We start from the raw sequence: 27143 nt of genomic DNA on the forward strand, positions 1-27143 counted from the left end.
ATTGGGCCATAAAAATTATATGCTATTGAAGGTATTTTTTCGTATTGTTCAACGACGTAATAAAACAGGAAGGATACTTCCCATTTTCGAACTGAATGAAACGAGCTGTGAAGGTTTTTGTTTTTATTACAGATTAGTTATCGCTTTTATTAATATTCCCATTTGACTTAAAATTCATTATGTAAATATATATATATATTTATATATAGATGTGTATATATCATTTAGCATACAATTAGATTTACGTCTTTAGAGTTTCTCTGCCTGCTTTCATTCCCCTCCTAGATACAATACTCTACTCCTTCCCTACACAAATTTCCTTATAAAACCTGATAGCCAATGCATTACGATCTTCGCAAATAAATTTCTTCTAATAAAATTAACTAGAATTCGTATTCGTTCTTTCGCTTAAGGAAATTATAGTAAAGGCCATTTCTTGTTCAACTCCAAGACAAAGCTTTTTTTTGGGGGGGTTTGGATATTCGAGAAAGGGGCTGGTTGGACGGGACATGGGTCTGTGTCTGTGGGGCAGGTTCTCTGTGTGTGTGATATCTTTTCGATGAACCAAATGTGTAATATCAATCAAATCTGTGGACGGATATGCATTATACAATACAATTAGATGATGAAATTGGTTGAAAAAGTAAGGAAACTCAAATTCAATGATGGAATGGAACCAAAATCAAATGAAATTCTTCTTGTGACTCGTAAAACATTCTAAACCTCTTCCCCCTCTGGGTGTATCTTCCCAATTTGTGTATGTGTGTGCTCTTCTATTTTGGGTTTGTTTTCATTTTTCATTTTTCTCATTTTTTTTCGTTTTCTTTTTCGGTTTCTGTTTGGTTTATACATTTGTCGAAAATCCGTAAAATCGCTCCAAAAACTTGTTTTTAGTTATTTATTTCTGTTGTTTCTGTCGTTAGCTAATAAAGTTGCTTGTGGTTTGTCTCTCTCTCTGTTTTCTGTATATATACTATATTCTGGTATCTGAGCAGATTGACTTTGTTGCAAGAATATACGATGTACGTGTACAATGTACGAGTACGAGTATCATTGAGTTAGTCTTAAGTGTATCTAAAGCCAAGCATATCGTTTCCCAAAAGACAAGTCTTCTCCTCCGACAAAATCAAAAACGAAATCAGAGATCTCAAATTAGCATACTAAAAATGGTGTTGAAGGTTTTCTACCTCTCTGCCTAACAACAATGCCCAAACGTTGGACACGTTTTTGAATAGTGAGCGAAAAGATTGGCGATTGAGAAATGGGTTTACTCGTTTCTCAGGTGGCGTTGAAAGGGGGTTTGATCTTCTTTCTCTACCATCGCTCTTGAAGCTTCTCTATAGGTATACCTCTTCGAAGGTCTCTCCTTATCGACGCCTCTGTAGCTACTCGCAAAAGCTAATCTCTCGACACACATGGGCCTCCACTCTTATCGGAGCTGGCTGCCAATGGCAAGACATTTTCGTACTCGTATTTATGGGTATAAACACGCAAAAACCGGCATGCCATCGGCCCCCAAAAGACAAGCGCGACCAGAAGTTCACGACGGGTTTCCCAAGTTTACACAAACATCGCCCGAACACCATCCAAAAATACTATCTGTAGGGCCAACAACTCGACTGATAAGCCACGATATCTATCATTAAACGGTAAAACTGTTCAAATTAAAGCATAAATCGTAGTCTCAGAACGTAATCTGTTTTGGTTTTCCTTTTTTTGGTTGTCTTATGCGAGTGCGTAAATAAAGAGTGTCGAATTTTGGTTGCTACTTCCATAGGCTCTATATGGTTAAGGGTTCTATCAAAACTACAGCATGGGCTTCTTTATATGGTAGCTTTTGTAATCTGTATTCTGTTTTTGGTTTTTTGTTGCCTGCCTGACACACCAGAACGAGCTTCAAATAAACTTACAATCGTGTTTGCTACTTGTGAGTGCTATATGTTAACCGATTTTGATCTAATTTGGCATAATCATGTATAGTACGTTAAGTATCTTTAAGACTTGTGTTTCCATGGCAGCTATATGGTATTGGCAAGCAATTTTGATTACTAAGGAATGTTTCTTAACGATACGAACATCACTAGAACAGACCTCATTAGGAGACTCCGTTGTCATCTTTGTTAACTATGCATATGATAATGTTAACCAATATCTCAGATGGGGCTGAAAGGCGGATGGGTGTATTTATAAGCCTGTCCACTCGATATCTTGTTTGTTTCTCATCTCTTTGCAAGTTTCTGTGAAGTATATGCGAACCCCATTTTATTTAAAAACTTGCTCTGAGCTGTTGTTTTGATGTCAACCAATTCTGATTGGGGTCGTTCCTGTTTTTAATAATGATAAATGTGCTAATTTATCGCAATTACTAATGCTAACATATTATCTTTTATCGATTGTTAGCAGCGATCGGTTAACATTGATTTTAGGGGATGAAATCTGGTAGAAATCTGTGCAGAATTACATATAAATGACAAGATGAAAATCTTTAATAGTTAATAAAAATATAAGTTATTTGAAAATTATTCGTGTAACTCCTCCTTTAACAGTGATCTGATCTCAACGTATTTTAGGAATGAAATTTCATAGAAATCTGTAAAGAATTGCATATCGATTGTTGTTCAACTGAAGAACAAGCTTTCAACGATTTACAGATTTATAGATCTGTTCAAGAATGGTTGGAATTTGAGAAATTAATAAATAATTGCTCATCAATAGATTTTAAATGAAGGATTAGAAGTACTATCCTTCTATTCTGTTGAAACTTTTCAAGAATTCTTAGTGGGTTCTTTAAGTTTACATCGTGTAGAAGAATACTCTTAGAAGTCTGTCAAAGAATCAAAAATTAGTTAATTATATCTGTTGGAATATCCCTTTGGGGTTCTATAAGTTTTAGCTTCTTGTAACTCCTGCTAAAAATAACTCTATTCAAGGCCCCCGATTTAAGATCATTTTTCAGTGTCAGGCAGGCTTTCTTCTGTTAGATAATTATTAAATATTAAATAAGTTAATTTCGATTCGACAAAAAGGAAGATTTTTGTGATATTTCAATACACACACATACACACACACACACGCACTGATGCACACACAAATACACATGCACGCTGGTCACTAATACTAATATACAATATAGGCTATACAGTGTTGTTGTTTTTTTTGTTCTCATATATAGAATGCAATCCTTAGTTGATCTTGGGCTTGTTTTCTTTAAGTTTTTCTGAAAAAATATGCTTTGGTTTTCTTTTGTTTTTGTTTCTTCTGCTTACGAACTACATTTATCCCACATTGCTCTAAATATGTTTTGTCGGTTTGTAAAATATACATACATATACAATATATAGTACATATATAGATAGATCCTTATGTTCAGTTGTAGATATAGAAAATGTTTCTGTTTTCTCAATTGGAATAGATATATATATAGTACACATATAAGAACTATACTCGTATAAGAACTGCCCGATCCTCTGATCGATCGTAATTTACATTTGAGTTCGCTTCAAGGGGTGTCTAAAATTATAGTGTGTGTGTTTGAGTTGAGAGTAGAGAACCAAGGAGATTGGCAATGATATGGTATAGATTATAGATCCATAGTTTACGCGGCGAAATCAAAATCCACTGAAGATCATCCGTCCGTCTGTCTGTTTGTCTGTCCGTCTGTCTGTCTGAGAGGAACATAATTACAAATGAGTGAGAAGAAGTGAAGTTCTTCCTGGGGTTTCCTCTGTCCTTTATCGGCGGTGCGAGTGCAGGTTGCTCTCCACCCACTTGTAGAGCGACGTCTGGGATCGGGCCACCCACTCGACATTGGAGGCCACACTGCTGAGGGTCATGTTCAGCACGGACATGCCCTGGCCCCTGCCAAAGCGATGTACCAGCGATTTAAGCTGATAGAAGAACATAATCGTTAGTACATGTAACGATTTCAGAGATCTATAGAGATGCCATACCTCATCGTAATCGAATTTTGTGGCTCCGTATTGGGTGATGGCCGAGATCACCTTGGCAAAGCTGATCGTTCCCGGTCCCAGGCGCTTCTCCAGCTCGAACCACTTGGCCTGCAGGAAGCGACAGGCCATGGCCCCACCTGTGGGCGTACCAGCAATCGCCTTGAGCACCTGCACCACCTCCTCTGTGGGCAGCATGGTCACGTGCGACAGCAGCCGGTTCTGCAGCCAGGCATCCTTGGTCCTGCCCAAAGCACGCAGCAATTGCATTCGCTCGACGAATGTCTCGGAGGTCCGCTGGAGGGTAACGAAGCGCTCCCAGCAATGCTGCCAATAGATATACTCCCCGGAGAGAATGGAGCCCGTGTAGACCACCTAAAAAATGAATGCAATTTGTTAGCTCTAATCCGGCTGGACTCTAAGAACTACTTACCTCTCTCAGGTTGGGCGCTATGGCCGATCCATTATAATACAGATACTGATTCAACATATTCTTGGCCTTGGTTATGCTATCAATATCCTCCCACAGCACCGATGCCAGCAAAACTTCGGGTCGCATCAATCTGTAAGCCAAAAGGAATCGATCAGAGATCTTTTTTGGGGGATTAATAGAATGTTGCTCTCACCTGGCAGCCACATCGCCCTCATCCGTCCAGCCCACCTTCTCCATAACCGTGGAGATCTTCATCTTGATGAATTCACTGAGCATCAGGAAGCACTCAGAGTACTTGAGTATCCGTCGCCACTTCTCCAAATGCCTCAGAGCCAGGGCCATGGGTCCATAGTTCGTTTCGCTGGGCAGATACTGGATCATGTTCATGGTGATCTCGCAGGGCAGCAGATTGGCATGGCACAGTGTGAAGGCATCGGACAGCAGGCCCAAGCGATCCTAAGGGAAAAAATGATCTATCAACGATGTTCTTTCGGTGGGAGGATTATTGGACTTACCTCGCTGCTGAATCTGTTGGGATTATTGGATAGTTCTTCGATGAGATTTGCCCAGTTATCGTCGTTGTAGACCACGCGATAGTAACCATTTTGTATGGCATTCACCTTGATCCACTTGACGTTCTCCGGCACATTGAAGTTTACTGTAGAAAAGTGTTCGGCAATTAGTGATATTTTAAAGTTATAGGAAAGGAAATAGTCGTGGAGACACTCTGAAAGAGTTTATAAGAGTTGTTCTATATACAGGAGATTATATCAAAATGATTTCTGGAAAGGTTTATATCCTATGGGTTCTATCTTGAACTGTCTTTGAAATTTATGGGTTTAATGAGAGAACAAAATTTCTAAATATTCTGATAAAAACTTGATCAACTGAACATCGAGAGGAGTCTCTTTGCGGTATTGTAGTGCCTCTAGCTATAAAAGCCTCAGATATCTTTGAGCTTAGACAGATGAAGGGTTTTAAAATGAAAAAATGTCCAAAATGTATGAAATCGATGAAAATTAGCATATATGTGACACAGATTAGAGTTCTAAATCGACCCACAGATATACTTTGAATCACTGAAACATGGGATCCTAGAATCAATAAAGAAAGACTCATTTACTCCGGAGCTATGCAGGTTTCTAGAACAGGTGGCTGTAGATAGGGGTTTCTATCTAAAGTTGGATATGTCAACATCTAGCCGTAAAAAAACCAAAACTTACTATCCACATTCTGCATCCACAGGGTTTCGCTGACGTTGTTGATGTCCGTCACATAGGTGACGGGGAAGATCCATTTCATGTGCGGCGCCGCCTTGTGCTTGCCCTGGGGCGTGGGGGGCACTGTGCTGGGCATGTCGGTGGCATTCAGGGAGGTCTTGTTGTAGTTGTTGCCGTCGTAGGAGTCGTCGTGGATGGCTAGAAAGTCGGCGGGCCTGAAGGGGCGCTGTGATATGGAGACGCTGTTGCCCATTTTCGTGACGGTGAGGAGGGGGAAGCCAGGCTGGTGGGTCCACAGGGTCATCATGTCCTTGATGTTCTTCGAGCCGTTGGCCTTTTTGGTGCAGATGGTCCAGAGATCCGTCGGTTCGGCGGTCTTGAAGCGGTTCACCTTGAGGAAGGAGCCCAGGCAGCCGCGGAAGCGATCCTCCCCGATGGCCGTATGCAGCATCGAAAATATGGCCGCCGTCTTCTGGACAAAGAAGTCCTCGTTCTTGCCATCGTGACTGGTGCCGTTCATGATGCTGTCCCAGCCCTGGATGGCGTCGATGTCCAGCGCCGCCGTGGCCATCTTCAGCAGGTACATCTCCCTCAGGGGCCAGCTCTCCTGCAGCGGGGCGAGGGCATGGATGCCGAGGTACTGGATGAGCCCCTCCCACAGCCAGACGTCCTTGAGCACCTTGCGGGAGGTGATGCCGCCGAAGAACTGCCGCACCATGGCCTCGGCAATGCGCAGGGCACTGAACTGGTACTGCTCCGATGTTATGGAGCTGGGGTCCGTGAGGAAGGAGGTCTTGAGCGTGACCAGGCCCAGCGAGGAGATCATGTTGCGGTCCAGCGAGGGCAGTGCCACAAAGTCCACCTTGGTCAAGGGATAGCTAATGTCCAGCCACGTCTGCAGGTACTCCAGCACATCCCGCGATGTGTGGAGTATAAACGAAGAGCGGACCAGCAGATCCCGCGGCGCATAGAAGGTGTACGATGGCGCTCGCTTGATGGAGGAGCCCGTCGACTGCGACAAGGAGGTGAGATTCGTGGGCTTCCCGTTCCCATTGAGGCTCACGGGCAGGGCTGTCGTTGTGGTGGCCGCCGCTGCAATTTGGCTGAGATTCTGGCGCGGCGTGAGGTTCACGTTGAGCGAGTGCGTCAGGGCAGTGATGTTGCGGACGGGCGGGTTCTTGCTCTTAAGCTGCGTGTAGTTGTTCAACTGCGCGGACTTCTTGCCACCGGCCCCCGTGCTGTAGGGAGCCGCTGTGGTGGGTATGTAGGCGGCCGAGGGCTGCAGGGATTCACGCTGGAAGTCGCTCACCACCCAAGCCACGGCATCGGCGGGCAGGGCAGGAGTCTCAATGAAGTCATCCCGAAGCTACAGGAAAATATCAAACAGTTATTTTCCACAGGTTATTAGTATATCTTTTTGGAAACTCACCAATCCAGTGCCCATGTAGAAGCCCACATCTTCGGTGGTGTGCACAATGGAGTTGGAGAGACCGATGTGGAAGCGATCGCGGAACACGGATATGCGGAAGGGGGCTCTCACATGCGGCTCATCGAAGCAGGGGAAGGCCCGTCGTGCTCCATTGGGTCGGAAGACAGTGGCAGCCAGTAATCTGTAAAATAAAGCGATCAAAATGGACTCGAACTATAAGAAATCTACTGCTAAAAATACTCTGACAGGGTTACGGACATTTCTGATCAAAATTCCATGAACTTTAATCGTTTTCCTATCTCTAAAACTATCTGATTATGCTGAAAAGTTGTTGATGCGTACGTAGATAGTATCTATGTTTATATCTACGCCAAATTATAGAGTGATATCTCTTTAGCTGTAAGAGCTATAGACAAAAGTTTTCGGGAGTGTAACGGCCCGAAACTCGCAGAAGTGATATCCCCCTTGGGATTCAGACATACAAAGTACTAACTATAGCCGTACCTTTCCACACCATTGGAGCTCTCGTACTGGTCCACATAGAAGCCCTCCGGTTCGGGATTCAGTTTCGAGTACCAGCGGAGGTTCAAGGTGTAATTGGACTTCTTCTTGAGCTTCTCCTTCACCTCGATGTAGAGCTGCTGGCGGGGCGGAAACTCGAGCACCTTGACAATCTTCAGGGCGTATCCCTTCGGTCCAGGGGTCACAATGGCCTGCAATGGCAAATGAAAAGGAAAATAAAAGCAATCAATGGATGCACTCAAATCGCGAATCGGATGCTAATTGGCCTAATTGGATTGCTTTGCTTTGCTTTGCTTTGCTTACCTTCTCGGTGACGTTGAGGTCCTGGATGTGCAGGACAATGAAATTGGTCTCCTTCTCAATGTGCAAATCGATGGTGACTTGTCCTGGAAATCGAGAGGAGGCGGAATGAATGTCAGACAATCGAATTATAATCAGGGCAAAATTGCGCTCTCGACTCTCACCTTTGACGTCCAACGTCGTCAGATTGGGATGGATGGTGACCATGTACCTGAGGGGTCGGGCACTGGTGGGCAGCATCTTCTCGAGCCAGGGGAAGGGCTCCCCGTTGGTGGCAATCGGATTGAAGGGCTGTGTGTTGTTCTCTTCATCCGTTTCATAGCCGGACACGGTTTTCGTCCCGCAGGAACAGTCTGCAAAAGGATAGCCAAAGAGAAAAATCATTACGGGTCCTCGATAAATCATCTTTCTCATCTCCGATTCGGGGAATTCATTTTGGGGGATTCGTGGCTAAGTATCTTAAAGCAAATTGCATTATACACAATCAACAGAGAGATAGAGAAAGAGGGGGTTTAAAGGGGGAAAAATCATCTAGGGGGTATCAAAGAAAAGCTAGCAGTAAATCAGTTATATAATTGGATTCGTTTCAAGTCATTAGCACATCTAAGGGGTGGAACAAAACTCAAGTTTGGGTGTCACAAATGGAGTTTCTTTCTGGCTGAATGTCGCGAAATATGGGGGCTTCGAATCCGATCGAATCTTCAGTGGAAAATGAGAGGACCACGATGAATCTCGATTCAAGCACCAGTTGAATGCTTGAATGATTGGGAAAACTAATGAATCTAAACCATTGACAATTGGTATCAATCATAAGAAAATCATCATAAAATTCTACAACACGAACGGAGGAAATAATATTCATACAAAGCCCAAAATAAACTCAAGTAATTTGTATTTAATACAAAAATTAATTCCATCATATGATATAACCAGATACATGTATATGGGGATATATGGGGTCATTTTTGAAGGGTTTATGGGCACGAAAGCTTAGAATTAATGATATTCGTAATGCTAATGCTAAAAGATGTGTTCTTAAAGTCTGTTCCGTATGGAACATATGGTTTCCACGCACAAATATCGTCGTCCCCGAGTGAAATTTTATTTTCACAAATACAAATGTGGATCCCAGATAATAAAATACAATTTCAGGCGACGACGACGATCCAAATCTTTTTTATAAAATAGAGAGATATTTGTAATATATTCAACAGGTACCAACTTCTTAGTTGGGGGCACGAAAATCGTTATAAGGCGTGTGATAAAAGAGATGTGACCAATACCTTTACCTTACCTTATCAACGACATAAAACAAACGTACAGTCGACATATATATAACACTCAAGCTAGAATGTTCTTGTTTTGCACCTCAAATACAAAGAATTTAATGACAGTGGAGTCGGGTCACTGGAGGTGAACATGGAATCCATAAAAAGGGCCGGGAAGGATTTCCCAAAACTTTGGGACGTGTTTCGCAGTGGGGTTATTGCTGCGTAAAAGTAGGATTGTTCGGTATGTTCTCATTCTCAAAAAATATAATAATTATAAAGTTTTGCTATTCAAAATGGAGGAATGGAAGTGCTTATGTATATTTCCTCAAAAGCTAAAGGAAAAACATACCACACGTATATACAAATAGTGGAAAATTCCACTCTTTTTGTATTCCGTTCTTAATTCTATTTTATACTTTAATTACTAATAATTCTATAATATTATTTTCCCTGTTTTTTTATGGTTCTTTAATGAATTCACCCACTTTATATGACATTTTAGAAACATAACCTACTTATGTTCGATGACTATGAAGAGAGATGTAGAGTATGTACAATGTTTAATGTCCTCATCATTTCTAGGACGATTCCATCTAATGTAAAGATCATCTAGAGACCATACATACATACATACATTACGTAAGAAACTAAGACAATAATAGGATAAGAACAGAACAGAACAGATAGTAAGGAAGGAACCAACAGATGATCAATGACATCAACATGCCGAAAATGGTTATATAGAATGTCTTGATTAATTACCAGTTTAGAAGTATTCGGTTATTTGGCATAATTGTTACTCACATTTCAACCAATCAATCAAACAAGCATTTAAGAGAAATATTTCATATTTTTTTGTTCAAATATTCATATGTATACGATATATTCAAGAGCCGTTTCGTATACGGAAACGGAGGAGGAGAAACGGAAACAGAAACGTCAAATGGGAAAGAATGAAAGGAAACAAAAAACAATACAGATATTTGTTTCTTATAGATGGAGATATAGTAGATACGAGTATATATACGGTATAGATGAGGTATTGTATAGAGATGTACAGGAAGAGAAATATCAATACTCTAATTGTAGCGGAGGAAGCGAAAGATAACTTTGCACGTACTGGGGGACATGTTGATTGATAATTGAGTTGGAAAAGGGTTGGACCTGGCTTTTAACCCGGACATATGTCTGTGTACACAACCCCCACACGTGCATGCATCCACAGCCCCAGGCTCGACCCGTGGGGTAATGCAATTAGCCCCCCTGATGCCCCATTAAGTATGCAACAGAAAGTTTGCATGTGTTTGCACTTTGCATAATTCTGCAATTGAATCCGGGACGACACCACACCACAGATGCAGGTCGAGGCCTACGGCGCTGTAACTTAGGTCGTCATACGATGCACCACCACGAGAGTTACTGCCAGAGGTAAAGCCCTGTCTATTTATACCCGGAATGAAATGGATTCCGCCTTGGCCCCCCACTTAATATGGTTAAAAGCATATTACATGCCACCAAAAGAGGCAAGGGCGAGGGCCCTGGAGTTGATTGGATGGCTGCTTTATGGTCCGCAGTGACCGCCACTACGAACGGAATTCAATTACCATTTATAGAGATTTATGATGCCGCAGCTCTTTTATGGAGCCACCGCGGTGCACCGTTCGAACAGAAGAAAGTTTTATGGGTTTGTTGCTGGCATTACTTAATCGATATCTATAGAAAGTAGAGTTCGGCCAAGGTCTGCGGTGTGCCCTTACTCCTTTAATTTCCCATTCGATTCTTGGATGTTCTTCTATAGGAGCTTATCTTTTATTCTCGGGGTCTTTAATGGAAGTATTATTGTAATAATAAGGAGGACTTTTCCTGTGCTCTGTTAATCCTATTCTATCCTAGTCATATAGGTTTTTTTTTATTCCACTTTCCCAGAAGTAAGTTTTATAAAAGAAGTTGTACACAGGACCTGTCCTGACATAAAATAAGTTGAAAAATAAATTAAATTGTGACATTTTTTCCTTGTCGACTCTTTCACCTTTGTGAAAATCATCCTCTGTAATCTTTTATTATAGTCACCTTTTCTATCTCTTTTTTTTCATATTTGCAGAGCTATACAGGAGCTTCCACTAGAGCTCTTTAAATTACATTTTCCCCATCAGAACTGTCAAAATTTTCGTAATTCTTTCTTTCTTTGTATTCAGAAAAGCTCTCCCCTTGCAATCGACTACATATCCGTTGGCGCACAGTAGATACAAAAAAATGGGGATAATCGAGCGACGGCAACGAGGATAAACCCCATCCTTCCTTTGTTTTGTTGCGGATGGAATGGAAATAAGTACGAAGGGAAAATGGTCGACAAAAAATAGGCAAGGAACAAAGGCAAAGAAATGCGATGTGGGGTGTGGGGGGTGTGGGAGGCGCAAGGGTAAATATGGACGTGGTTCAACCTACCGTTCGACGGTCCGGCGTAGGCAATGATGATGGCCGTCAGGAGGAGGGAGCCGAGCACGATCCCGGCCACCAGGAGAGCCCGACGCTGCGAGCAGACGGCGACTCCGGTGCGCGTCTGGCGGCCTCCACTCGATTCGCCACCTGTGGAAATGTAATTAAAAAAAACTGAATAAGTACTAGACAAAGAGTGGGTGTGGGATTACTTAAATATTCATTTAATGGAAATGGTTGCAATTGCAATTGCTGTCGCGGGGGACGACGGGACTGTACCCCAGCGTAGGAGCTTACCTGAGAGAAATGCACAGTCATCGAGGTCCGGATCATTTGTCATTTCGATGCGCTCGCGACGCCAAATCTTCGAGCCTCTACGGCCACCGCCGACGACCGAAATCTTAACGGGGCCGATCTCTCTTTGTCTTCCGGCCAATACGCACGCTTATTCGCCCGTGTCCGTAAACAAAATCGTGCTCAAAACCGGAAACAGTATCGGATCGGAACAAAATCAAACCGCAAACACACACCGCAAATAATTGTCAGCCTATTTGCTCTGGAAATGGGAAATCACGAACCAATTTTTATGACCAATTCAGGTGGAAACCAGGGACCAGGGACCACAGCCCAGAATCCGAACCCTTTGCCAGACCCATGCAGCAGCCACGTGCTCTTCATATTTTATTCAGGGGCCCAGGCCACAGGCACAGACTTTTTCGCTGTGTGTTTTTTACACCCTTTAACCAACCAATAAATCGACTGCCAAAAAATGAAGCTCTACCCAGAAATACATATACATATACATACATAATTTATGCCGTCATCTAGAGGGGGTCGGTCCTACGTCCCACGTCCCACGTCCCACGTCCTACCCCAACCTCTGTACTTGGCTGGCCCCGTTGGAGAGCATTTTCTACTTTCCGCTTTCCTTTTGGGCCTGGCCACCAGCCAGAAGCTGACGCCCTTCCGGTTTCGTCTAGTCAGACGTCCGCTCTCGTCTGGCACCCTGTCCGCCTCCGCCTCCGCCTTCGCTTCCACTTCCCCCCCTTCTGAGAGATTGCAGACAGAGCCGCACCGCACTTTTCGCAATTTTCAATGTCGCATTGAATTAGTGAAAAGCGCTTTCAACGCCCAAAAATCAACCCCCCAAAATGTGCAGCCATCTCTCTCTCTCTCTCTCGCAGGCTCTGTGTTAGCCGGCTTTTGTATAGAATAGTAGGAGTAGGTATATCTGCATTTCTGTGTCTGCCTTTGACGAGCACTTGAGCCTGAAGTTTGTTTCGTGAAGCATCATCCAGACATAATTCGTGGTTAAGGTCTCTGGTACCAGAAATGTTGGAATGAGCCACCAACTACGAGTAGATTTGAGGCACTTGCCAATCAGCAAATGGCAGATAAAGCACAGAATATGAATCAGCGGTTGCTATCTGACGCAGTGGCACTGATTGCAGTGCCCTATCTATAGGCTCGTCGAGCGGTCACACGTAGAGGCCAAAATAACATTTTGACTCTGCCCCAACTTCAGCAAATATTTAATATATATTTATTTATGTAATATTATTTACTTATTATTATTAACTTATTTACTTCCTCGATAAGTAGACTAGTCTCTAGCCTTTCCTAAAAGTGCGCCATGCGGCAGCGGTAATTCGTTGCAAACTTCTTTCATCCGCAAAATATTTGGAAAGCTTAATATCAATTCAATAGAATTATTACAATTACAATTAGTTTGCTAATATATCTCGAGAGAGATTTGAAAATAGCTCTGAGATCGGTCTAACAGACCGTCTAGACATCAGAATCACCAGAATCATCAGAATCAGCTATTTCATCACACCACCTCTATATTACCAACTCTATATTACCACCTCTAGCTGAATAAAGACATACAAGTAGGATTAAATAAGAGGTTCTGCTAAATAAAAGATGTTACTTTTACTCTACTCGTATTTCCTTATTCCTTTAGTAATATAGAGGTGGTTTGGGGAGATGTGAGTCCACTACGTTAATATCCACGAGGATTCCGGCAAACTACTACCCTGCTAGAAACAACGTCACAACACGACAGATCCCACATTTTATATATATATCCTTCGACATAGTAATAGAATAAAGCAATCAAAAGAGAAGCCATTCAGCAAGTGAGAAAATGGAATGGAAGAAGTATTTGAAAACCCCAACATTTCAATATAATATGATAATAATAAAATGCATAAGGTAAAATATAGCGTGAAAGCAAACCCAAGAATCCACTGAGCCCGTCGACGATGTCGCGGTCGTCGGCACCCATAAGTGCTTTTCGACATAATCATTAGATCATAAAAATTTTGTAAAAAGCTACAAACTAAAGTCTTGACTCAGAATTTTTTGGAGCAACACGCAAAGATTAAACTCTCTAGAATAATTGAATTGAAATTCTAAAAAGTAACTCCCTGGTTATAATCCTCAAGAATGAGCTTTGGCTCTGTTTTGAGCCGCTTTTTACCGTTGCCGACTGGCGTCATAGCGGGAAGATGGCGGTTGGTAACTGCTAGGTTAGCAGGCAGTGCGAGCGAGAGGTTAAACACATCGTTCTGCCTCGCTCTAAACAATTATTAATGCCAATGCCGGGATTAAAATCCAAGTTGAACAAGTAGGACGTGGTTATAACATGATTGTATTGGAAAACATTATAGTATAGCGTGTTCTCTCTCTTTCTCTCTTTGTTGGCCTTCGTGACTGGTGCCAATGCAGCAACAGAGCCGCTCTATTAATTTTTTCCGTTCCCCTCTTACCAAATTGCGGCTAGGGCACGCAAGAATAGTGCTAATGCATCTCACAATTCCCTTTTAATTACTTATGTACACATGTACATACTTGTATGTATGCATACTCTGCCTGTCGGAGTACATACATATGTGCATATCTCAATTTCGGATGATCGGGAATTCAATATTTGGGTCGTACTGGAATGCAAGAAGAATAAATGGAGCGGAAGGAAGTGCTCGACAGTGATGAAGGAATTTCATGGTATCTCTATGTGTCCAAAATGGCTAAAAAGGAAAATATATCAGATACAAATTGGCTGTGGCATTTAGTCCCAAAACAAAGTTATATCAGCGATATATTAAGAATAATTTCCACTTCAAAAACCTCCTTTTGGACCTCTACGCCTCCTGCTCATGACTGTTCATGAAAACTTGCAATAGCTGCAATAGGCAATTGTCTTTTGAAACGCTATGAAGTCACTTCTTGAAGGGTATCAAACGTTTCGACCCAAATAGCTAGTGTTCTGTTCTTGTTTTATTTTCCAGCATTTATTTGTTTACATTCTCATTTTCTCATTCGTGGCATTGTTGTTGGCGGACAAGAAAAAAAAACGCAGAACGAGCTTAGAGCGGCATTGAGAGAGAGAGAGAGAGAGAGAGAGAGAGAACGGATGTCATGGAAGTTTCCAAAAAGAGAGCCTCTCTCTCGCATTGAAATCAGTGTTTTGAAAATGTCAAAATGCAAAAAGCTCAACAGCGCGAATTTTCCTTTTTGATGCGTCAACTGCGTGTGTGTGGGTGTATGAGTGTGTGCGACTGTATAAGTGAATTTCCTGTTTTGTCTTATGCCGCGTTTTCTTCGCTCGCTCCGCGGCGGCAGCGACAGCGACAGCGACAGCGGCAGCAGCAGCAGCGGCAGCGGTACTTCTCTTTGTATGCGCGCATATATATGTCAATAGTGCGCTTTCCAGTCCTCTTCTATGCTGCTTCTTCACGTCTCCCGCTCCTTTTCTCGCTGTGCCTGCTTACCCTCTTCTTTTTGCTTTTTTCACCGTTCAGCTGCTCCTTTTTTCCCCCTTTTCCTTGCTAGCTTTGACACTTGACTGAATTGCGGTTCTATGGCTCTCAGCTGCATTCTCGCTTTCTCGCCAAATGGCGACAGGCAGGGGGCGACAGAGCAGAACCGTTCATTATTCCATTTCGCTTTTGTGGGCTCAATTAGTTCTGTTCCTGAGGCGACATTTGAGCACCGCTCTCTCCCTCTTCTGCTTGTTTCGTCTATTCTTCCGATTAGTGACTGTAACTGTAAATATGATGAGCTTGTTGCTGGCTTTGTTGGATCTGGCATTGGGTTCATTTCAATTCATATTGGGAACGAGTTCGTATCGGAAATGACGTGGGTCCTTATATTCATTGATTTCAAAGAATAAATGTATGCGGTTTTTGCACACTTTTCACACAAAAAAACTAATTGCTAATTACTTTTTATTTACAGCAATTGATTTGTACCGTTATTCACTTTTTTCTTTCTTTTCGGCAACTTCGTTCTTTCTCTTTCACTCTATAGACACGCACAGCAGCAGGAGCAGCAGCAGCAGAGGGTGGTGTTGAAGGATGGGGATATTGGGGATTTGGGGAAGCACGCGACGCATTCGTTTCGTAGTGTGTGAGTGTGGGTGTGTGAGTATGTGTGCCTTTTGCCGAATATTCCTTGCTGTTTCCTTCTTTCTGCCTTTCTTTCCGCCTTCTGTGTGTGGTGCTGTTCCCGTTTTGTCACGCGCTTTTTGTTGCGTTTGAGTGCGCGTACATTTTCCAACTGGATGCTGCCGCTGCTGCGAGCCGCCTGCAGAGCGTGTCGTCCTCCAAGGGCTCCAACCCTGAGAGAAAGTGCGAGAGAGTGCAACCCTAATGGGTGTCCATGCGCATGTGTGCTTTCGCGCTCTCTCTCTCTCTCGCTATGCTCTTCCTCTCTGAGTAAATTTTGCTCACCTGCAAAAATGAAAATGAAATTTCTATGGACCCCTCGCGTGTGCTCTTTGTCCCCCCCCGCTCGCAGGCGATGCTTTGGGGAGGAGAAAGAGAAGAAACAACAGTGTGTTGTAGAGTGTTGCCAGGCAAACGAAAGCCAGCGGTAAATATTGCAACCCTTAAACAGCAGCAGCCCTGCCTCCAAACAGATATTTCTCCCCCTCGCCCCCCACCGTCGAAAATGCAGTGTTGTTTATCATGTGTTTTTGGCCAAATAGTGTTCGTGTACCATCCATGGCATTCGACTTGTTCGTGGAGTGGGATCATCATTAGAACAGTTCTCGTTTAAGGGATGGGATGGGCTTTCGGTTCTGTGCTTTAACATATCATTTCCGCTCATTTCATCTCCTCACCCAGCTCCAGCCTGTCCTTTGAGATTTACGATGCTTTGATGCTGATGATTCCTGTTCCTATTCCTATCCTGATGATTTGTGTTGCCTACTTCTGGGCAAGAGAGCGCCTCCCCTGGCTACTGCGAAAAACAATCAACAAATGGAGCACAAAGCCGCCGCTCAACCAAAATGGTAATTCGGTTTTCTTAAAGAACTTTTGCCGGCAAACGAAATCTCATTTCGACTTCTTGAGTTTGAGTTTTCCTTTCCGTTTTTTTTTTGCTCTGTAAATGCGACAAATTCAGCGGCAAGTCAAAGTTTCTCCTCGAATGGATACATGTACACTTTGGCTGGTACTTTTGCAGGCAACAACACACCACCACGGGTCGGTGGCGGTGAAAATGGGGATGCTCTGCCTCCCCCAGCAACCGCCCCACCACCCCATTCAAGCGGCTTAACTCAATAAATTCTTCGTCACGTTAGTCTAAAGTTTTCCCTTCTGTCTGAATCGTGTTCATTAGGCAAAACCGCGCCCCATCAAACGCCTACTTTTTCGGCGAGATTAAAGCGTTGACAAATTTTGAATTCAATTTTTCGAGATTTGTATACCCTGTAGAGGATATGCTCGAAGGAAGATCAATCCAGAAAGCACTTCCTTTAAGAAGGAACAACGTTTCATCCCTTAGAATTTACTCTAGTTATGGTCTCAATGCCTAAACATTTCATAGAGCTATTCATCTGGAACGAAGTCGCAGAGAAACTCCAACCAACTTCTTGTACCCTGCCCCGGTCTGGGGGCAGAAATAAACTGCATACGGGGCACATTTCCACTGCCTTCACAGACAAAAGTCGATTCGATGCATACGATGATGTTGCCTCAATGTTGGTCTCGATTCTGGTTCGATTCGCTGCGTTTCCCTTTTCAATTGTGGCCTCCCAAACCAGACCAGACCAGACCTCGTGTTAACCAAGTTACTCAACAGCGTGCCCCATCCTCTTGCCATTCGACACCCGTCTGCCCACCAAGGGCCCTGCCGACTATTGAGTATTTGCTGTCGCATGCAAATTTACTGCCCGCACTTGTGACTTGTCATGTGCCACACCAACCCCACTCGCCCCAACGCATCGCACGAGTATCTTGTATTGAACCCATATGTGTGGAATCGAAATGTATGGAGAAAAACCCCCAGTGTCGCCCATAGCCTTGGGACCTTAACTGGTTGTACACACACCGAAGATGGCCACAAGTGTTTGCCGTCCGACAGACTTTTGGGGCACGGAATGGGGGATGTAAATGGGATTGAGAGGGAGAATGGGGCTGGGGTTGGGGCTGGGGCTGGGACGGGGGCAGGGGCAATGCCGAATGCCGAATGCCCATAGAAATACGGTGGTTAAATAATCGCTGTTTATGAAACAATCAATAAATTTAAGCTGTTACTGCTGCAGCTCTTACTGCCGCTGCCACTGGAACTGCTGTGTGTGCTGCTGCCTCGTGTGGCCGTGGCAGGGTGCGATTGTGCCCCTCTCCCTGGCCCGGTGGTGGCACTGAAATGGGACTGGGGCGGGCAGTCGAACCTTGTAATTTCTCGTTTAAGGGCTTGTTCGATGCGGTCACTAAATGGCCCGAATGTGGCGAAAATCGAAATAATCACACAGATAAAGTCGCTCTTTAAGCTTTATGGTATACAAAATTGTTAAAGTCAACAGACAAAAAGTGGGACAGATATCGAAAAACTATTACTGATCAAAAGTTTCAATTTAGCAGCTTTGAAAAGACCCCAAAATTTCGACCCAGTGCTCTCTAGATGGAAAAAAGGTAAATCCAACCAAAGAGAAAAGATATGTTTGATAGTGAGTTCTTCATATATGTGGCGGTAATCAAAGTTGATTAAATTTGCCAGGATTCAGGAGTCAGCAACTGTAGTAGATTTAGTTTTGCACCTAAAAGCCAGGATCATATAGATATATGAGCCTATGCTTCGTTGGTTCTTAGGATTTTTGAATGTCACACATCTGTATAGATACAATTAGTATTCGAACCATGTGCCCCAAATCTCAGGAGTTTCTTTCCCCCCTGAAAATAAATCTGGAATAAGTCAACCATATCAATATCATTGAGAGCCCTCGTATCATACCCACTCTCTGTTTGATATGGAAATGAGTTATATTTGGAGGAAGGAGGCATTTGAGGATATTTGCACACTCAATTTGAGGCATTTGCCATTGGTTTAATTAATTGGCAGACCGTGTTCGAGGGCCACTCCTGGGCCCATTGCTGGGGCAAACAATGCAAATCGGAAAAAAGTTCAGCTCGAGTGGTTAACCAGAGAGGGTTAAGGCTGTGCATAGGGGTTAAGCAATCGATACCAGTATGAATGGCATTGGGATCAACTCAGGCGGAAACCGAGTTGTTGTCGAACTAATTGTGCAGAAACCGAGCTCAGCAGAGCCCCCAGAGCTCGGGGACTGCCACAGCTTGGGGAAGGATAAGCCGGAAAAAGGCTTAGGGGAGGTTGGATACCCTTACACACGGTACGAGGAGATGCATGAAGGGGCTTAAAGGTTTCTGAGAAGGTACTCGAACACTTCTATACAGTTACCTGATCAGCTTTAAAATCGAATCCCAAAGCATTAGAACAGCTTCTCCGTTTAGGATACCATAATTATAATCCTACAGAGGTGGCATGTCCTAGAGACCCCTTTTTCTGGGCAAGAGTAAAACCATAAAAACCAAATGTGCTCGTGGCTTGGCAGGCCCTCAAGTGCCTGGGCCCTCAAGAAGTACCAGTGCCAGAATGAGTGCGAATGTTCCCAGCGAGTCGGCCCCTGGCAATATTTTCCATTTTCCATTTCCATTTAATTACGCGCCCAGTGGGCGGCTGGGTCGTTGGTTGGCTGGGAGGCTGTGGCTGGAGGGGAGATCCTTGGGTCCTTTGTAGTTGCATTTAATTGTGTTTTGCCTGCGCCATTTCGCAACAATAAATTGTTGCTCGCACTGACGTTTTGACGGGTTGACTTGGCCTGACTCGGCTCTCCCGACTCCGTTGCGCTTGTCAGTCAGAAATGTTACCGTTTTCCATTTTCCATTTGCCATTCGCCATTTGTTTTCCGCCGCCTGCCAGCCTCATGCCTCATGCCTCATGCCTTCTTCCTGCCACATTCCGAAGCCTTTGCTTTACTTTTCTCTCGTTTCCGACTCTTCTGAGTTTTGAAGTTGCCTGACCCAAAAACACATTTCATTTCTATGTATCCTTTACTTTCACTCTTCCACATGGACACAGAGAGCGAGAGAGAGGGAGAGGGAGAGGGGGAGAGTGACGGGGATAGACTCCTGCCACTTCAATTGTTTCTTGTGGACCCATTTTATCTCGCTGATGCACTCCCGGATAGGCAGGCAGGAATTCTTTATTCGAGTCAAGCCCCCGCCTCAAGTGCTCAAGAGGGTGTGTGTGTCCCCAGCCCCATTCAGCCTGCAATCAACGCAACGCATCCTGCAATTATCAACGTCAGCAGCAACAGCAAAAGCAACAGCAACAGCCACAGCAACCGCCTCCTTGCTTAACCCTTAGACGGGTGGCAGCGGCAGCCCCAAGAATGTGTAAACTTCTTTGGAGCTCAAAAGCAAAGTCTAAAGAACTCTGCTCTGCTGGATTGCAGCTCATGTTTGCAGAACCCTCAGGGATTTCAGCACTTGTTGGCAGAGCGCTGAGAGATTTCGGCACTTGTTGGATGGTTTATAAGAGTCGTGTTCTAAGAAAAACATTTCTTTATGTTGTTTGCCATATTTAAACAAGAGAACTACAGGACTTAGAACTTAAGTCATTTCAGATTACTTATCCTCATCCTCTTATGGAATCCATCCTCAAAGGATGATTGCTAAATTGATTACATCTGGATCCCAGGGAAACCCCAGATTCATTCCCCCTTCAAGCACATGCACATGTCAGATCATGTGCCTTCTCGAAGGGAGAGTGACCTGCACAAAGGTTAAACCACATTACGTCACAGGTAAACATCTCGTATCCACGTGGCAGCTGTGGCAGTTGTGGCAGTTGTGGCCCTGCTGCGGCTGTGTGGTGGGGGGGTGGAGTCAAGTGGTTACTCCACTTTATGCATCCTTAATTGCTTCGCTGATGCTGAGGCTGACACGAGCACACGTCCACGTCCTGTTCCCGTGACACTGATTTGCCGCCCCAAGGATGAGGAGGGGATTGTTGAGCCGCGGGGCCGAGACTGGCGCCTTCTTGTGTCCCACTTTGGCCCACGGCATGCCCAAGTGGCAGCGATGTGTTGCCTTGATAAAGTCAACATGATTTGCATATGTTTGTGTTTAACGTGTCGCCAGATACGTATATTGATAGCAAGCCCGTACCCCCGCACCCCCGTTGATAGAGGGATGGAAAGGGATAAGGATATGACAGATTAATGTATGATTACGATGGCTTTGGGGCTGTTTAAGTGGAACCAGCATTAAAAGCAGGTATTGGAATGACAATTCTCTAGCTCTGGGGTGGAACGTCTAATCAGTTGTATCTTTAAGCTCTATAAATATAATACAGCACCCTTCCAGACTATGTCTCATTCTCTATATATATATTAAATCGATCTCATCTCCCCAGACGAACCCTTCATTTGGCGCATATTATTGCCGCAATTGAGGTTCCCCTCCTGGGGTGCCTTTCAGCCGAAAGAAACCCCAATTGAAAGCTCAAAATTCCAGAAATTGCTGACAGCTTAAAGAGCATGAGGAGACCGACCAACCACCGACCCCCCGCCAGCCTGGCTGCCTGCCTGTTTCTTGGTTCGTCTGTCCCTCCGTCCGCCCGTCTGTGGCCTCTTTGCCATCTGGAGCAGGGCGCCGGTTCGGGTGGACATCTGTCAAAGCGGAAAAAATTCAACCCACGTTGCTGCAGGCAATCCAAAGAAGAGATGTAAGAAAAACGAAATAAGAACATCAACGGGATAGTCGATATTAGGACTATGGGGATACCTGGGACTTCCATCAGAAGATAGCAAAAAAGCATCTAAGAGTAAAATCCCTTAAGATTCCCTTTTCAATGGGAATTTATCCTTGCGTATTTATCAGTTCCAAAATATTGAAAGAACGTCTAGAAATTGTGGAAAGTAAAGACTATGAAATTATCTGGATATTGCATCCGGAACAAATTCCATTTCAATTTTTGTTCGCCTTCGTCTATTCGTTAATGACTTGGGCAGATGAGTCGGTCCCAGAATTCAACAACGATATAAACAGTTTTTGGCGAGTCGCAACATATGTTGTTTTTGCTAGTCTATTTGTTGCTTTTTAGTTGATATTTGTTGTACTTGTATTTTTTGCTGGATTAACAGACCAAAAAGTAGGTAAGTTCACCTATTAAATGCATCTAGCCTTCCACTTTCCAATTTCCAGGGTAAAAAACATCTCGAAAAATCTCCTGCCTAGACCAGGGGGCAGGCATGCAAACACTAAGAGGTAGGGGTTGGGGCAGAGTGTAGGGACATTTGCTGACATTCATTTACTTTGCGTTTGCCTGCGGTCTGGCTGTGCGGTCCAACGGGGCGTATGAGTAACCGCTTCCTTCGGGGTGGATTGCGAGGAGGAAGATGACGGCGAAGACGAGTCGCATTTGTAATGCTTTTGTTTTGCATTTGGCGTAATTAAGAAAACAACTTGATGAATAAATCCCAGAGGGAGCCCTGCCTGCCAAGAATTGGCAGGGAAAAGGGAAAAAGGGAGTTTAAATTGCGTGGAGCGTCGGATTATGCACAAGTGCAATTATGCACTTTTCCTCGTGCTCGTGAGAGGGCTTTGATCATCTGAAGAGGTGTCCCCCGAGGCAATTGCAATGCAGTTGTATATAAGGACAATATAGGGATAAAGGATAGCTGTTAAGATGGAACACTTACCAAAGGTAACGCCATTCGTTTGCTTCTCCTTATCCTTGTCCTTCTCCTTGTCGCTCTTTTCGCCGCCCAACGGCTCCAGCTCGATGCCATCCGTGGTGGCAACTTTGTAATCCCTTTTCGACATGTTGCCACAACAGAAGCCACAACATAACATTCGACCAATTTTGTAGGCTTGCGGTTTAAGCGGCGCCGTCTTGGATGCTTTCTCTGGTTACACTTCCTGGGGAATGGGTTATCGATGGACGGGGCTAGGACACTCCTCTTCTTTCCTTTCCTGACGGGGGATGGGGTTTCGATTTCGTCTAGAGATATGTTTATCCAAAAGTTGTCGTTACAAAAGGTTCTTCCAAATTATGGACTTCGAGTATACGAGTATATAGAATGTAGAAGTCTAGCAAGAGGTCGGTGAGTAGATTGTTGATTGTTTTTGTGTGTTTTGTTTCGTTTCGTTTCGTTTTTTTGATTAAAAATTGGTCCAGTTCCTGGTGTTTTACATATGTATGTAATTCGTTCTTGTGGTTCTTGTAGAGACTGTAAAGAGAAATATGCGGAAATAGTGAACTTTAATAGTTTTCAATGTGTGTTAATGTCTTGGTATTGGTGCACTTTGAAAGCAATTAATGCCAAAAGCTTTCTTGTGTACGTGAGTCGTGTGCATGTGAAAGCTCTTCAAATATGAGATGCACTTAAAGAGAGAGGAGATCTCATGATATAATTTATTCTATAGTTACAAAATTTAATAAGAGATGCATTTAATAGAATGGCTTGTATATTCAATACTCTACAAGGAAAGACTGAGGAAAGCACAAATCCAAAGCGCCTTGAATGTGTGATAATGTCTTGGTATTAGTGAGCTTTAAACGCTATCCTTCTGAAGTAGCTCTCCTGTATTCGTGTGGCCTCTACAGACAACAATCATGTGCCGTGCCTGCTCCATTTAGCTGAACAAAAATTAATAAGAAATATTTGTCCTATTTGAAATACTGCCAACGCATTCAGAATTCTTGAAGTTATTGTTAGACAGCAACTTCCTGTGGCAGGAAAGCAGGAAATCACACAAAGGTACACACAAAGGCGAACAAGAAGCCCCGCCGCACAAGAGGAGGCTATATCTGTGTTTTCGCTCTGGCTGTGGCACGATGCAGACTGCAACTGATGCCACTGCCACTTCTGGTCGTCTTTCTGGTCGGGTGTTGGGTGTTGGGTGTCGCTGCCAGAGGAGACATTGTGGAAGGCAAACAATACGAAAAACTTTAATAAAAGCACTCGCACTCGGACTCCATGGCTGTCCCCTCTCTATCCTCTCCCCCGTTGCACTCCAGAGTGGGAGTGGTCTTTGTGGCAAGGCAAAAAAAGTGTAATAGAAGAAAAAAAGGGAGCAACAACAATGACAATGTCGTGGACTAAAAAGCATTCGATAGCCTGAGGGCCACGAATGCAAATGCACATCAAATGTGAAGGGGATCACCCATGTGGGCGCGGGTTGGGGGCACAACAATAATTGCAAGAGGCAGCCGCCACAAAGCGCCAGAAGGAGGAGCCCTGGACAGGGAACTCCCTCCTCCCTGCCACATGCCCCGCTGTAAGAAAATATCGAAGAGGTAACCGAGAGCAGTTCAATGCACGACGACCAGAAGGAGAGCCAGAACCAGGATGAGGATGAGGATGAGGAATGGGTACCCAGACTCCCGAGCACTAGACCCAGTTAAATGGAGCACTGGAATACGCGGATGGGGATGCGAATCCGAGTCGCAGAGTGGTGGTTTGGCCACTCCATTTGATGGCAGCACTTGAAACAAAAGTCGAGGCGAGTACGGGTTCAGGGGCCAGCCAGGGCAATTGTGTTTGCTGTTGGTAAAACACACAACGTAATAAAGGAACTAGGAATTGGCAAATGGGAAATGGGAGCTGGACGGGCCATAAACCTTTCAGACAGTCCTACCATTAACCAACTTTGGTCCTGAACTGGCTGGGATCGGACTGGGGCCAAACTCAAAAATAAACATGCCGCAACAAAGTAAAGCATAATGGAGGCAAAACAAAGGGGAAAAAACACCAAAATGAATAGACCAAACAATGGAATACATATGTACGTCTGCAAGGGGAATGTTTTAGCTACGAATTGGACATACCCTGGCGTAGGATTGATTAGAGAAAAGAGAAAGGACGGAAAGTAAAGGATTACTACTGAGGCGTATGCAGATGCAGGATCGAAAGAGGTACTTCATGAAAGCTAGTAAAATGAATCTGAAATACACAGATTGGAAGAACTTTAACTGTTGGGTCGAAACATCTGATATGGAAGGGTTCTTTCACATAGATTTCGTGTATTCACCAGATGATTTCTTTCTGTTTTCTTTCCAACATAATAAGGATCTGTGATTAACTATTATATGATATTACTATGCGGCAAACAACCTGCACAGACGCTTCACTCGTGCGCCAACCCCCGGCTCACTCGCTTCGCTAGCTGGCGCCAATATAAGTACATTATAGGACGATGATGACACAAAACATTTTTCTATAATAGAGAGATAAGTTCTTCAATACACTCCAATCTGCAATTCTTCTTAATCAAATCCCAAGTACCTTCCAGAAACCATAACGAATATCCAGATACCCCTCTCCTATTATAGGGTATCAACTGCATAGCTTGGGGGGCAAGTTTGTTTGTTTGCTCGGCCCATAAAGTGGTCGGGATTAATGGCAAAATGGCGTCAGTTTGTTTAGTGATTTTCTTCCATGTTGTTTTTTGTTCCTTGCTGCGCCCTCGTTGCATACAAAAAAAAAACATGAAACCAAGGAGGGCGCAGAAAAACGAGTGGACATTGTACATGTCCAGGGCCAGAGTCGGACCGGACAGAGCACAGGACAATGCAACCAAAAAACAGGCAACGAGGCATGTTAACGTGGCATATAGCAGAAGAGGAGCATGCGCTTGTGTGTGTGTGTGTTGCATGTACATATTTGTATGTGTGTGTGAATTGCGTATGCGACACGTGTGCAAATTGTGCCCCAAAGTGTCATTTGTTACGTTTTACGTTACTTCCGGTGTGTCGCATCGTGGCTATAAATAGCAAGGCAAAGGGACCAGGATCGAGATGGCGAAAAAAAATACTTGTACCTAGTAAAAAGATGTGTACTTTTGTGCCTCACTCTGACTGTCAAAGTTATTCAATCATGATGATTTTTCGTCGATAGGTAGATACTGGTATTATGTTTAATTTAACCACATATCAGCTTTATAGCTACAGAATTGTGGGTACCACAATTTTTATTTTTTTTAATAAACAGTTTACAGGTATGGATAAAGATTTTTATCAGAACTATACTGGTTCCACCTTCTAAATCCAAAAAATATATATGATCACATAGCTTATTATATCCGAAAGTCCTGTCTTTTCCTCTAAAGTATGTCCAAATAGTTCGCTTATGTTCCTTCCTTTTCTGCTATCCATTGTATGCATTTTTCTCGAACCGGATGCATTTTTGCAGCTTTTGACCAGGGATGGGATGGATGGGAAAGCTTTTAGGGGGAAATTGGCATTATTAATTACGATATATGCTACACGAATATGCATGCCAAATTGAAGGTCGTTCAGCAGGAAGCAGGCAGCAGGCAGCAGGAGGCTGCAGGCTGGAGGAAGGGAGTGCGTGGGGGAGGCCAATCAGCATGCTGCAGCATTCGATTGCTGACAGAGCAATCAGAGCAGAATCGAGTGCCCGTCGAGTCCCATTTGGAGCAAATCCCTTAACTAGTTATGCCTTTGCCTGGCAGCCAGGCAGCCAGGCAGCCAGCCAAGGCCATTAGCCTGTGAGGGTTGGGCATGAATGGGGGGGTGGATGAGTGGGTGGCAAGGTGGCTAGTAGGTGGTGTGCGTACATTGAGGCACATTTTTGCAGGTGTCACGTTTTATTTTTAGCACCAGCCTGGGCAGGCAGTAAAGGGTCTCTGGTCTCCTCTCTTTGCGAGTAGTTCTGTTCGATCTGCCTGCTCATAAGCAGGACATACATATCCTGCACAGCCGTCCTTTAATATTTAATGCCAACAATCAGCCTGAATAAGTGATGAACACATGTACCGCCACAGCCAAAGGGCGCAGCAGGACACAAAGAGTACTCGCAGTCGGAGTCGGAGGTGGAGGTGGAGTTAGAGTTGTGACAGGAGCTGGACTTGGATGTGGAGGAGGAGGAGCCTCTGCCGCTTTGTTTGCTGTTGGTTTTTGTGTCTGGCGCACGGCAATTAACTTGTTTAAGCCACCAAGTAAACATGGCCAACACATTTGTCAGAGTCACTGTCAATGTCAGCGGGTGGGCAGGCAGTAGGAGGAACAGAAATAGGATATTTACAGTAGGTACAGTGTGCTTTACCTATAACAATCGACACAATGCCTGCCTGGGCGAGTATCCTTCGCTTATTTTGACAGTTTTAGGCGCCAAATATGCAATATAGTATATGCACATATACTCTCGTTCCGTATACTATATTTATATATGATATGGAGAATGTGGGGACACACGACACGACACTTTTATGTGGGGGGAAATTCACTTGATTTTTTCACGGATTT

General features: G+C 43.9%; 1 protein-coding gene across 4 annotated transcripts; it reads right to left on the reverse strand.

Moving 5' to 3' along the window:
- Positions 1-2531: 2531 nt before the first annotated feature.
- Positions 2532-27039, reverse strand: LOC6588007 (endoplasmic reticulum aminopeptidase 2). Of its 4 annotated transcripts, none has more exons than XM_026994947.1 (13): positions 26944-27039; positions 22573-23103; positions 11568-11708; positions 8016-8156; positions 7855-7937; positions 7534-7742; positions 7030-7210; positions 5604-6966; positions 4896-5038; positions 4574-4836; positions 4381-4510; positions 3951-4322; positions 2532-3887 (listed from the first exon to the last, which is right to left on the reverse strand). In XM_026994947.1, the coding sequence occupies exons 2-13, from the start codon at positions 22724-22726 to the stop codon at positions 3732-3734; spliced, it is 3336 nt and encodes a 1111-aa protein (XP_026850748.1). In that variant the 5' UTR covers positions 22727-23103; positions 26944-27039; the 3' UTR covers positions 2532-3731. The 4 variants fall into 4 exon arrangements, with proteins under 4 accessions (XP_026850748.1, XP_026850747.1, XP_026850749.1 ...); XM_026994946.1 differs by having other exon boundaries at positions 8016-8204; XM_026994948.1 differs by lacking the exons at positions 22573-23103; positions 26944-27039 and adding an exon at positions 11856-12114 and having other exon boundaries at positions 8016-8204.
- Between the last annotated feature and the right edge of the window lie 104 nt (positions 27040-27143).

This window comes from Drosophila persimilis, unplaced genomic scaffold, assembly GCF_003286085.1.
Source record: "Drosophila persimilis strain 14011-0111.01,24,50 unplaced genomic scaffold, DperRS2 tig00000000-arrow-pilon, whole genome shotgun sequence".
Lineage (NCBI taxonomy): Eukaryota > Metazoa > Arthropoda > Insecta > Diptera > Drosophilidae > Drosophila > Drosophila persimilis.